We start from the raw sequence: 14234 nt of genomic DNA, 5'->3' as shown, positions 1-14234 counted from the left end.
GGAGAGTACTTGCATTAGAGTCCTAAGTGTGAATATCCTTGGGCAAATTACTTAAAATGGGAACAAAGATAGTGCCTACCTCATTCTATTGTTATTCATATTTGCAAAAACAACTGGAAAGAAGCACTTTATATAATACTTAGCACACAATACTTAGCACCAATAAGCGTTCACTATATCTGCATCTACCTCTTTGTTTCTACTGTGTTCTCCTTGCAGGATGATGAATCTCTTTGAGGACTTCAGAATCCTATAGTGCTTAGAATTACTACACCACACTCACTCCTTTTACTATTGGATTCTTTTTGTATTACAAAAAAACAAAACAAAAGTAAACAACAATAACAAAACACTCTCCAAACAAAAACTGCCTTCTTCTGAGACAAGGGCACTGGCTGTCACCTTTGTTTTTAGCAACCAGATGAAACTGGTATAGTCTGGTGAGGGGAAGAGATAAATCAGATGTCAGAGCCAAAATGTAACCTTCCAGCAACCATGAGCTGGGCCAGAGTCTGACAGTGCCTCTCAATCAGCCAGTGGTCTACGATCACACTAGAATTGGCCACTGCATATAGGTATGTCTACACAATTTACACTGATGTGCCCAGCAGCCTGCCTCAAGGGACACCCTGACAGAATCCCGAGCTCATCCCGCACTGGGAGAGAGCTCAAAAGTTTTACTGACAACTCTTCCTCCTCCAACACCTAGAACATGAACACTCTACAGGCTCTGTCATTTACCCCTTCACCAAGCCCAATGCTGAAATCATCACTGTCAAGCTCCTATGAAGAACTATTATCTAAGAGTCTTCACATCCCACCCAGTCAAGCGTTCACCCTGCATTTGTAATTGCCTTACATAATGTGAGAAGGAAAACATACAGCTTTCCCTGTCACCACCACAGTGAAACATGCACATATCAGTTGGGAACCAAAGGAAAAGCAGAAAAGAGAAAAAAACACACTTGATACTTTAAGATAAAACAAAAACCAAACAAGTAAACACATAAAACCCAGAAATACTCTTCCTACTTCCAGTCCCAAAATAAATGAAACCTTGAGCCTTTCTTATAAGTTACTGACTCCCTAATAAAACCAAAGTGAGCCCTGTCCTTTATAAAACAATGTGAGAAAACTGCTGTATTTTTAAACCCATGCTCAGACTAATTCTAAACCTGGTAACTCTGCTTATAATATTGTGTAACTTTTTTCTTATAAAAACTTGTTATATTTTGATACATTAGTCCTTTTAAAGTTGCTCTCACAAACATTTACAAATAAAATTCTTGTCTCCGAGTTTTCCTCTAACACTAGTTTGTTCATATTTTATCTTTTACTAAAAACTCAGAGAAAAGCCTAAATTATCTTCATCTTCCTAGAACTTTGCCCTACCTTCTGTCTTCCTAATTCCTACCCTCATCATCCAGGCCTAAAACCTTATGTCCATCCTGGAATTTCCGTCTCCCTCGTTATCCACCTCTGAACCACAGACGCCTGTCGTTTCTTCTTTTGCAGCATTTGTCACTCAGACCCTCCCACTGCTACTGCCCTGCCAGAGATTTACTGCTGCCTTCAGGCCTGGATCTTTCTGGGATCCCAGGAGATGGTCTCTCTGCTTCCAGCCCCTCATTCCTCAGTCATAATACAGGTTCTAATTTTAACCCAAGGGCTGCAATAGAGGAACCTGAAGCCTTCTTCCAGAAGAGGACTTTCTCTAAAGTCTTCCAAGCCTGCATGTTTCTGATCCAGAATCCCCTTCAAGTAATTAACTCTAGTTCTATTATCCATTCTTCCTATGACATAATTTTGAATTCCCAACCTTGTTCACCCTCCTCTGAGTATAAAGAAAGTAATGTAAATCTCTGATCAAAGGGTCTGGGGTCAGGATGAAAGCATGCAATTAATCACTATTTATTATGTAGAATTCTTTATTTTTACCGAATTCTCTTAACAACCCACTGAGGTAACTTGTGGGATCCTCATTTTCAGAAAAGTAAACAGAGTAGATCTAAGAGATTATGATACCTGCTCAAAGCCTCGGAGTCAGTAAGTGACAAGGCTTGTATTTAAATCCAAGTCAGATGGATCCAAAGCACATCGTTATTCTATGTTCTGCTGCCCTTTTATATCATATTCATTTCTAGCTCCTATAGCAGTCTGCATGCAGTAGGTACTATGGGAGGTAGAGTTTGGCCAGGGAGTTAATGCTAGTTCATTTACTTTCTCACCCACAGAGAGCACTGACTATAAAATCCTGACATATTCTGAAGTGCAGAACAACCTAGCATACCTGGAGGTCAGCATCAACTGCTGACTTCTGGGCTCCCAGAGTAAAATGGCCTCCCTCCATGATTGCGCTGGTGAGCTGCAGCTTGGTGGCGGCTTTCCTACACACGATTTCTTCCACAGTGTCTCTGCCAATCAGCCGGATAACTTTAACAGACCTGTACAGAAGTCAAAGGAGAGGAATGTGCTATCAGAGTCTGCAAAGATGGGTGCAAGCATGCAAGGCTGATGCACCTACAAGGAAATAAATCCAAACTGCCATGTTTGGGGCACAGCTGAAAGGGAGACGGTTATCTGTGGACTACGCATTGGTCAGAGATCTGGCCTCACAAAGGTTCTCACTGAACCTTCCCAAGAGAGTCCAGGAAGGAATGATGAGGTGGCCCGAACTGGGATTCCTTCTCTGTGGCAGGAGAAAACCACAGGTACATCTAAATCATCCTCTGGTCGCCCTGGCCAGTTTGGCTGAGCAGTGAAGAGCGTCGGCCCTCGGACCAGAGAGTCGCGGGTTTGATTCCGGTCGAGGGCACATACCTCAGTTGCTGTTCACTTTCCCAGCCCTGGTCGTGCAAGCGGCCACCAGTTGATGTGTCTCTCTCATATCGATGTTTCTCTCTCTCTCTCTCTCCTTCCCTCCCTCCCTCCCACCCACTCTACCTGAAAAATCAATGGAAAAAAAATCCTCAGTTGAGGATTAAACAAAAATTAAATTATCCTCTGTCAAAGGTTAAGACCCATCTTTTTAGCTTAGTCCCATAACACCATAAATTCATTTTTTAACTGAATTAGACCTTAACTCAGGAAGGATGAGTTAAGTAACTTCTGAAGGTTCCCTCTAGTCCTTTCACAACCTGATTTTGCTCTTTCAAACAGAGCATGTCTTGAGTGAGACCGTGCCCTGTCGTCAGCAGCGAGCCTGGGCTAACACCTAGCGGTCTCTCAGCCTCCAGCCTGAGACTATCACGGGACTGTGCTCTTCACCTTCCTCCTGAACTCAGAACTGCCGAGGAACCCAGAACTAGCAAAGTGCAGATGCTTAAATCTCTTACTTGTTCTGGCCAATTCGGTGAGCCCTGGAGGCTGCTTGCAAGTCATTCTGAGGATTGAAATCACTGTCAACAAAAATAACAGTATCTGCTGCTGTTAAGTTCATGCCAACTCCACCTGAAAGCAACGCACAAAGGAATATGATCAGCAGTATGTGGACTAGGAACTAGAAAAGAAAGACACAGGCCACAGAGTTCAGATTGCTAAACTGAGATCGTCCAAATAACTGGCTTCTTCCTTCAAACTCACCCCCAGCTCCAACTCCAGAAACTTGTAGGGGTTAAAGTGCTCCCTCAGCTCATATTGCCTGACTTGGGAAAACTTAACCACTGAAAGTAACAGAATGAGGGGAGCAGGGGTATGCAGCAAAAGTAGATACTTAAGTTAGTGCTGTGAAGCCATCTAAAGTATCTTCTGTTTAAAAACCCAGTTCACTTAGAAGAGTCTGTGGAAAAGGACACATGCTATTTCAGAAAAGTTTTCAACATGAGAGAGGTCTTTTGTTGTGGGTAAGAGAAGAGCCCTTAACATCCATTGCAAGTTACAACTAAGTACCAAGATATCTGATACAAGTTAATGAGAAGAGGGGATGCTATTTATTACACTCCTAAGCAGAGCAGTTAATACTTCCCTCTGTATTTGTTCCCACATTAATCAAAGGGAAAGTAACAAAACTAACCTCAGGACAAGAATATTCCACGGGACAACTTTATGGTCAGCCTTCAGCACTGTGAAAGGGCTGAGGAGACTCCGTGACTGTGAGAATTAATTAAGAGCACCACGAAGGCACATTACAGCCTTCTCTTTGATTAATGTGGAAACAAGTACAAAAGGGACCCTGGCTGGCCAAGGTTGTTACAGCTCATTGCTGAAACAAGCAAGCCCTGGAAGGACTTGTTCCAAAAGCTTGAATTAAGGACTCACTTAGGAGACAGACTACGGACTCTAAGTTGGATCTCAAAACAAGTGAGGCAGGAATATTCTAATTAAAGCCTTCAAATAAAATTAAAGTTGGAATAACAAGATAATAAAAACTGATTACTAAGAGATGCTAAATTATACCTTATAATAATCCAGCTATACTTATGCTGTTCTTACTACCTGCCAGGCACTGTTCTAAGGACTTTCCTTATATTAACTTCTTTAATTCTTACAAACCACCTATGAGTATTTACTATTATTATCCTCATTTTAGAGATGTTGAAATGGAAACAGAGAAGTTAAGGGGCTAATCAGAGGTTGCACAGCACGAAAGTGAAAGAGCCAGGATTTAGTCACATCATCTTGGCTCCAGAACCTATGCTTTTACCCACTATACAGTATTTCCCAGGCACTTATTTCATAAAGTGTTCCCCATAAAAATAACCTTATTCTAGGGTTAATGTTGTCTCAATTCAGCTCTTCCTCACCAAAAGGTTTTACATGATATTTTATAAATAAGCTTATCTCCATATTTGTTTGGGACATATTTGTGAGCTATCTGCCATCTGGTGGCAATATGACTCAGTCACAGAAATATTTGCAAGGTGAAGGAAAACCTATTAAATAAACGATAACACTGCAAATCTATAGCTAGAAAGTGATAACAAATACGAGTGTTTGAAAATGGCTCATACCCTAAAAGAGTACTCTGTTTTGACAGATTCTTAGTCTAAAAAAATTAATTGAAAAACAGAGTTATCTTTCTTAATTTTACACATTTCAAACATGCTACTGTCAGAATACAAAGATGATAAAAATAGTAAGGAACAGAGCTGTCTCCCAACACTGAAGATGTGTCTGCCGTGATTCTTACAGTTTCTTCTAAGATCACATCTTGAGACAACCGAGACACAAATAAGTGGCTAAGATTCAGGACGCGATGTATAATTTTGGAAGAGTGAGGCCAACCGAGTCTGATTATATCTTTAGCAATACAGAGATAAGGCACACAGATGAAACAATCTCCTTAAGGTCAAGGATTATGTCTAACACTTCTTTTATACAACCTTGAAGTACTAGATACTACATAAATGCTTTCTAGATACTACTGAATTCCTTTTTTATAAATACATTGCTCCCTCCATAATAGACAACACTCATCCCTATAGTGTTCCTGCATCTATTGCATCAAGATTTAGGTCTACAAAAATAAGAGATAATAAAACTAAGATTCTAAGACTTCAAAACTGATTTAAGGTCTGTTTGCTCCATGACATAAGAGTAATTTCATCTCCAGGAACAGATTTCAAATTATTTAAGAGTATAATGGAAGCACTCTGTAATTGGTAAAGCACTATGTCATATATATTTACACCTTAAGTCATAAAGATAACACTATAAATAACTACAAAGAGCCCTGGCCAGTTTGGCTCAGCGGTTAGAGCATCCGCCTGCGGTCCAGAGAGACCCGGGTTCGGTTCCCGCTAAGGGCATGTACCTTGGTTGCAGTTTGTCCCCGGCCCTGGTTGGTCGTGCGGGTGGCAGCCACTCGATGTGTCTCTTTCACATCGATGTTTCCCTCTCTCTCTCTCTTCCGCTCTCTCCCTCCCACTCTGTGCAAAAAATGGAAAAATATCCTCAGGTGAGGATTAAAAAAAAAAAAAACTACAAAGAGCTGGCAATTTCATTACAAACACATTAAAATTTTTTTCAATTACAGTTTACATTCAACATTATTCCATATTAGTTCCAGATGTACAGCATAGTGGTTAGGGAATCAGGTACTCTACAGAGTGGTTCCCCTGATGTTTCCAGTACTCACCTGGCACCACACATAGTTATCACAATATTATTGACTATATTCCCTATGCTGTAATCTACAGACCCATGACCATTTGGCAATGACCAATCTGTACTTCTTAATCCCTTAACCTTTTTCACCCAAACCCCTAACTTCCCTACCCTCTTGACAGCTATCAGTCTGTTCACTATACCTGAGTCTATATCTGGTTTGTTAATTTTGTTCATTCGATTCCACATATAAGTGAAATCATATAGTACTTGTCTTTCTCTGCTGACTTATTTCCCTTCCCATAATACTCTCTAGATCCATCCATGCTGTCGCAAAAGATAAGATTTCATTCTTTTTTTAAGGCAAAGTAGTATTCCATTTTGCATATGTACCACAGCTTTTTTATTCACTCATCTATTGATGGGCACTAAGATTGCTTCCAAGGCTTGGCTATGGTAAATAACACTGCAATGAACATAGGGGTGCATTTATCTTTTCAAATTAGATTTTCAGGTTTCTTTGGATATATTCTGAGAAGTAAAATCAATGGGTCATAAGGCAGTTCCAGTTTTAATCTTTTGAGGTAACATCATACTGCTTTCCATAGTGGCTGCACCATCTGCATTCCCACCAACAGTGCACGATGGTCCCTTTTCTCCACATTGACCTCACCAACACATGTGGTTTGTTGATTTACTGATGATAGCCATTCTGGCAGGTGTGAGGTGGGATCTCGTGATTTTGACTTGCATTTTCTCTAATGATTACTGACATTGAGCACCTTTTTGTGTATCTATTGGCCACCTGTATGTCTTCCTTGGAGAAGTATCCAAGTCTTCTGCCCACTTTTTAATTGTTTTCATGGTATTAAGGTGTCTAAGTTCTTCATAAATTCTGGATATGAACCCCTTATCAGATGTATCTTTGTCATCTCCCATTCCACAGACTATCTTTTGGTTGATTTGATGGTTTCCATTGCTGTGCAAAAATTTTTTAGTTTGATGTAGTCCCTTTGTCTATTTTGTTTGTTTCCCTTGCCTGAGGTGATATATAAGAAAAAAATATTGATATGAGAAATGTCCAAGATTTTATTGCCTATGTTCTCTTCTACGAGTTGTATGGTTTTGAGTCTTATACTTAAGTCTTTAATCCATTTTGAATGTTTTCTTGTATACATGTAAGAAGGTGGTCTAATTTCTTTTTTTTTTTTGCATGTATCTGTCCAATTTTTCCAGCACTACTTACTGAATATTGTCTTTATCCCACTGTATGTTCTTTTTAAAATTTTTTCTTTATTGATTTTATATATAGAGAGAATAGATAAGAGAGATGGAAACATTGATGAAAGAGAACATCAACTAGCCACCTCCCGCATGCCCCATACTGGGGATTTGGCCCACAACCTGGGCATGTGCCCTGACCAGGAATCGAACCAGCGACTCCTTGGTGCATGGGTCGATGCTCAACCACTGAGCCACACCGGCCAGGCCCACTGTGTTTTCTTGACTCCTTTTATCAAATATTAATCGACTATATAGGCATGGATTTATTTACGAGCTCTCTATTCTGTTCCATTGACTTATATGTCTGCTTTTATGCCAGTACCAGGCTATTTGTTGTTTTGTGTTTTTTTTTAAATAAGTTTTTGTTGATTTTAGAGAGAGAGAAGGGAGAGGGAGACAGGGACAGAAACTTCAATGAGAGAGAAACATCAATCAGCTGCCTCTTACATGCCCCCACAATGGGGATCAAGCATGCAACCTGAGCATGTGCCCTGACCAAGAATTGAACCAGGAAATGACCTCTTGGTGCATGGGACTTCACTTAACCAACTGAGCCACACTAGCTGGGCTACCAAGCTGTTTTGATTACTATGGCCTTGTAGTTTGATATCAGGCAATGTGGAATGCCAATATTGGTTTTTCTCACGGTTTCTGTGGCTATTCAAAGTCTTTTGTGGTTCCACATAAATTTTTGGATTATTTGTTCCAGGTCTGTGAAGTATGCCTGGTATTTTGACAAGAATTGCACTAAATGTATAGATTAGTTGTATTTATTCCAAGGTACTTTTTTTATGCAATATAAATGGGACTGTTTTCTTAGTTTCTCTTTCTGATAATTCATTACTAGTGTAATACAATCAACTTCTGAATATTAATTTTGTATCCTGGCACTTTACTAAATTAATTAATGAATTCTAGATTTGGGTAGAATCTAGGGTTCTCTACATAGTTTCATTTCACCTGCAAATAATAACAGTCTTACTTCTTCCTTTCCAATTTGGATGCCTTTATTTCTTCTTCTTGTCTGATTGCTGTGGCTAGGACTTCCAGTACTATGTTGAATAAGAGTGGTGAAAGTGGACATCACTGTCTTATTCCTGATCTCAAAGGAAATGTTTTTAGTGTTTCCCCATTGAGTATGATGTTGGCTGTGGGTTTGTCATATATGGCCTTTATTATGTTGAGGTATGTTCCCTTTATTCCCATATTGCTGAGAGTTTTTATAAAAAATGAGTGCTGAATTTTGTCAAATGTTTTTTCTAAATCTATTGATATGATCACATGATTCTTATCCTTAATTTCGTTTGTGTGGTTTATAACATCAACTGATTTTTAGATATTGTACCAACCTTGAATCCTAGGAATAAGTCCCATTTGATCATGGTGTATGATCTTTTTGGTGTACTGCTTAATTCAATTTGCTAGTATTTTGTTGAGGAGTTCTGCATACGTTCATCTGGAATATTACCCTGTAATTTTCTTTCTTTCTAGTGTCTTCAGCTGGTTTTGGAATTAGGACAATGGTAGCTTTGTACAATAAGTTTTGGAGTCTTCCCTCCTCTTGAATTTTTTGGAAATTTCAGGACTGCAGTTTGTTCTTGGAATGTTTGGTAAAATTTGCCTGTGAAGCCAACCTTGAATCCTAGGAGTAAGTCCCATTTGATCATGGTGTTTTGTTTGTTGAGAGATTTTTTGTTTTTGTTTATTACTTCTTCAAGTTAATTAGTTGTAATCAATCTCTTCAGCTTTTCTGTTTCTTCTTGATTCAGTTTTGGAAGAGTGTGTGTTTCTAGTAATTTACCCATTTCTTCCAGATTGTCCAATTTCTTGGCACATAGTTGTTAGTGATATTTTCTTATAATTCTTTGTATTTCTGTAGCGACAATTGTTACTCCTACTCTTTCATTTCTGGTTTTATTTATGTGGGGCCTCTCTGTTTCTTGATGAGTCTAGTTAAAGGTTTATCAATCTTGTTTATCTTTTCAAAGAACCAGCTTTTGGTTTCATTGATTTCGGAATTGTGAATGATTTCTCTGCTGCTTGGGGCTAAAATGCTCTAAAAATATGAATTATATCCATCTGGTCAGTGGGGTGTTAAAGTCCTCTATTATGACTGCATTACTGTCAGTCTCTCCCTTTATGCCCATCAAGATCTGCTTTATATATTTAGGTGCTCCTATGTTGGATGTACAAATGTTTACAAGGGTTATATCCTCTTGTTAGATTGATCTCTTTTTCATTATGTAATGTCTTTCTTTGTCTCTTATTATAGCTTTTGTTTTAAAGTCTATTTTGTCTGATATAAGTATTACTATCCCTTCTTTTTTCTTTTCCATTTGCATGAAATATCTTTTTCCATCCCTTTAACTTTCATTCCATGCATATCTTTCATTCCAAGTTGGGCTCTTGTAGACAGCATATAGATGGGTCTTGTTATCTTATTGGTTCAGTTACCCCATGTATTTTGATTGGAGCATTTAAGCCATTTTCAGTTAAAGTGATTATTGAGCCCTGTCCACAGACCAAAGGGTCACAGGTTGGATTCCCGGTCAAGGACACATACCTGGATTGCAAGTTTGATCCCTGGCCTTGGTGGGAGTCATGCAGGAGGCAACCAATTGAAGTGTCTCTCTAACATCAATGTTTCTTTCTCTCTCCCCCCCTCCTCCCTCTCTTCCACTCTATCAAGAATCAATGAAAAATATCCTTGGATAAGGATTAACAAAAATAAATAAAGTGATTATTGATAAGTATATATTTATTACCATTTTAGTCTTTATAACTTTGTTCTTTTTTCCTTTCTTCTTCTTTCCTCTTCCTCCCCTTCCCTGGCCCCTTCACCTTCTTCAAGAAGAGCCTTTAACGTTTATTGTGAGACTGATTTGGTGGTAACAAACTCCTTTAGCTTTTTCTTGTCTGGGAAGCTCTTTATTTCATATTCGATTGTAAATGATAGCTTTGCTGAGTAGTCTTGGTTGCAGATCCTTTCTTTTCATCACTTTGAATTTTTAACGCCAATCCCTTCTGCCTTGAAGTGCCTCTGCTGAGAAATCAGTTGACAGTCTTACAGGAACTCCCTCGTAGCTGTTTATTAGCTTTTATCTTGCTGCTCTTAAGATTCCATCTTTGTCTATAACATCTGCCATTTTAATCATGTTGTTTTCGTGTGGGCCTCTTGGGTTCATCTGTTTTGTGACTCTGTGTTCCTGGACAGGTGTGTCTTTTTCCTTCACCAAAGTTAGGGAGGTTTTCAGCCATTATTTCTTCAAATAGTTTCTGAATCCTTTGCTCTCTCTCTCTCTTCTCCTTCTGGTACCCATATGATACAGATGTTATTAGGCTTGATCTTGTCCCAGAGGTCCCCCAGACTTTCTTCATTTTTTAAAACATTATTTTTTCTTCTTCCTGTTCTCCATAGGTGTTTTCTGTTATCTTTTCCTCTAAATTGCTAATTTGATCCTTTGCTTCATCTAACCTGCTGTTCAGTCTTTTCAGTGTAGTCTTCGTTTCAGATATTGTATTCTTCATTTCGGACTCTTTTTTATGGTTTCTGTGTCCTTTCTAATGCTTAATACCTCTCTGTTTAAGCTCTCACCGAGTTCATCCATTCTTTCCCTGAGTTCCTTGAGCATCCTTATAAGCATTGTTTTGACACTGCATCTGGTAGCTTGGTTGTCTCCATTTCAATTAGTTCTTTTTCTGGAATTTCTCTTGTTCTTTCATTGGGGCATGTTTCTTTGTCTCCCATGTCATCTGCCTTTTTTTATTTGTCCGTGTATTAGGTATATCTGTTATGCCTTACAATCTTGGTATGGTGATCTTATGTAATAGGTGTCTTGTTGAGCTCAGTAGCACAATCTTCCTGATCACCTGAGCAAAGTGCTCCAGGAGTATCCGTTGTGTGGGTTATGTGAGCCTTCCTATTGTAGTTGTCTTGATAGCTGTTGGCCTGTCCATGAGTGAGGTTGTCCCTCAGGCTGGCTATGGTATTGATCCTTACCATAGCGTATATTAGTCACTGTACAGGGACTGCCCACCATAGCAGAGTTGGCCTCAGCAGGGTCTGGTGCCTGCCAGGATCTCCCTTTGAGTGTGCCACTTGTGTGGCTATTTGGGTCATGTTCTGGTATTGTCTGAAGCCCACCACTAGTTGTGTTGGTTCTAGATCCTCTTGGGAGGGACTCTGGTGCAGGTAAATGTCAGACACTGCCTGTAATTGGTCTTGGGCTACCTGTTTGGAGCTGCCAAGGAATCTGCAGTTTGTGACTACCTCTGCTGGGCCTGGGTACATGTGAGAGGGGCCATACTGTGTACCGAGTTTGGCTTCCACCAGCTCTGAGCCCAGGTGCAGGTCAGTAAAAGGCCCGAGGCTGCCTGGATTTCCTCAAAAGCCTTCTCAACAAAGACTGTGGAGTGGGTCCAAGTTGGTTGTAGCCCAGTCTCTTCCACAAGGTGTGAGCTGCACAGGACAGGAAAACCAGGGATCAGGACAGGGCTAGCGGATCTCCCATTTGGAGATGGCATTGGCCAGGTGCTGGGGAAAAAGGGAGCAGCAAGAGTGGCCCCTACTCTAGAGCCTCACCACTCAGTCTCTGCCTGAGTCTTCAATCAGAGCTTCCCAAGAAAGAGAGCACCACAGGTCCAGGCTGGGTGCAGCCAGCAGACACTTCTGCAGGGTGTGAGCTTGGCAGGGTGGGGCCACCAGTGATCAGGAGGCATGAATGAGGAGGAATGGTCCCTACTCTGGAGCCATACAACTCAGTGACTGAGTCTCCAATAAGAGCTTCCCAAGAAAAAGCACACCACAGGTCCAGGCTGGGTGTAGCCAGGAGACTCTTCTACAGGATGTGAGCTCAGCAGCATGGGGCCACCAGGAGTTGGATGGATGGGGCTAGTGGGTCTCTTGTTGGGGGACAGCACCAGTGGCATATGTGGGGGTGGGGGAAATGGTCCCCATTCAGAGCCATATAATTCAGTGTCCCTATGAGTTCCTGATAAGAGCTTGAGGGAAAAAAGCAAACCAAATGTCCTGGCTAATTGCAGCTGACAAACTTTCCTGCAGGACATGAGTTCAGCATGGTGGTACCACTAGGACTCAGAAGAAGCTAATGGGTCTCCTCCTGGTGGAGCAGCACCAGTGGTGCACAGTGGGTGGATAAATGGCCCTGCTTGAGAACTGTACAATTTAGCACTGGGAGGAGATAAGTGTAGCTGCCATCTTCTCTGCAGCCATCCTCGATCCCCATAATCCCAATTAAAAAGAAAAATAAATAAATAAACTAGATTTTTATTAACCTGTTATATTATTCCAGAGCTACTTATGGAAAACGGGTAAGTAATGGACAGGTTCTTACTTCATTTCACAAGTTCATGACTGGGAAGGAGAGCTACCTCTACTGAATTATGAAGAAAACTTTTCACAAAATCATTGAAATCTGGGACAATCCCAGGTCAATGGATAAAGCAGATTAGAATTACTTTCCAATGACCCCAGGATTCAACCTTACTTCTTTGATGAGATGACAGCTATAAAAGAATACCATGCCAGAAATCCAGTATCTTGATAAACTTAAGGCAACTACCTAAATCCCCTGTATTTATACTCCTTGGTATTGACCTCAACTTTCAGAGAAATAAGGAAAAACAAACTAAGTGTTGAAATGTAAAAGTCCTGTATCCACCCCTTTGCTTTTGTCAATATCTACGTGACTTACCTGCTCTGGTACTCAGAAGAAATATAAAAATGGGCTGCTGTCCAAAGTTCTTAATGGCCAGGTGTCTCTCTTCTCCTCTCACGGAACCATCTACACGCTCATAGCTGTAGCCTTCACACATGAAAAAACAAATACTAATTCTTTTCAAATACTCTATGCAGAATAAAACATTGTCAACTGAAAACCAAATGCTAATTTTGTCCCCTTCCATATACAAGCATGCCCCTACTTTATGCAAATGCCACAGGCAAATTCTAAATTTAGGGATCATGTTATTGTTTTACCAAAGAACTTATCATAATGTACTACTCTGTTTTTTTTAAATACGTACAGTTGATGTACTTGACATTCCTAGACTTAATATTTAATCCTGAGTATCCCAAGCAACCCTAAAGCAAACTGTAGAGCATGCTGTGTGCCAGTTTCCATAGTTGCTAAGAAATAATTCTTATGCAGGCAGTAAGACAAACACTTGGGAACTGTTGAGTGAGCCTGCCTAATGGTTTCAAGCTTCACTACAGACCCATGTTGGGAAGGGGAATTATATGCTCAAGCCATGTTTGTAAATCTGAGAATTTGTCAGTGTGCCAATGGCATTTCCTGCAAATGTCCACTGGACCAGGTTACAGTACCTGGGGGACATCAAGTGACTCTGGGAGGCTGTCTATGAGTTTACTTCTTTTTAATCTTTTTTATTTTTTCAATTACAGTTGACATACAATATTATTTTAAGGTGTACATCCCAGTGATTAGATATTATATGACTTAAGAAGTAATCATCCTGATAAGTCTTGTACCCATCTGACACCATGCATAGTTATTAGACTATCACTGACTATACTCCTTATGTCTTACTTTACATCTCCATGACTATTCTGTAACAACCAATTTGTACTTCTTAATCCCTTCACCTTTTTCACCCACCTTCCCTACCCCACCTCTCATCCAGTACTGTCAAAATGTTCTCTGTATCTATGAGTCTGTTTCTGTTCTACTTGTTCATTTATTTTGTGTTTTTCTAGATTCAGTTGTTGATAGATATGTACTCATTGCCATTTTAATGTTTAATTTTTAATCTTTTCCTTCTTCTTCTTAAAGACCCTTTAACATTTTATGTAACATTGGTTTGGTGGTGATGAACTCCTTTAGCAATTCTTCTTGGCTGGGAAGCTCTTTATGTGTCCTTCAATT

General features: G+C 40.0%; 1 protein-coding gene across 7 annotated transcripts in view; it reads right to left on the bottom strand.

The window, feature by feature from the left end:
* The window catches only part of CHD1L (chromodomain helicase DNA binding protein 1 like), a 71924-nt gene that overhangs the window by 24086 nt on the left and 33604 nt on the right, over positions 1-14234 (bottom strand). For all 7 annotated transcript variants that reach the window (XM_036272039.1, XM_036272042.1, XM_036272044.1 and 4 more), the window contains 3 exons: positions 13044-13154; positions 3336-3450; positions 2291-2444 (listed from right to left, as the gene is read on the bottom strand). In XM_036272039.1, coding sequence (XP_036127932.1) covers positions 2291-2444; positions 3336-3450; positions 13044-13154 — 380 coding nt within the window. The remainder of the gene's footprint in view (positions 1-2290; positions 2445-3335; positions 3451-13043; positions 13155-14234) is intronic.

The sequence above is a fragment of the Molossus molossus genome, unplaced genomic scaffold, assembly GCF_014108415.1.
Source record: "Molossus molossus isolate mMolMol1 unplaced genomic scaffold, mMolMol1.p scaffold_m16_p_20, whole genome shotgun sequence".
Classification (NCBI taxonomy): domain Eukaryota; kingdom Metazoa; phylum Chordata; class Mammalia; order Chiroptera; family Molossidae; genus Molossus; species Molossus molossus.
Note: the sequence above shows the minus strand (reverse complement) of the source record. Positions and strands in the feature narration are given on the sequence as shown.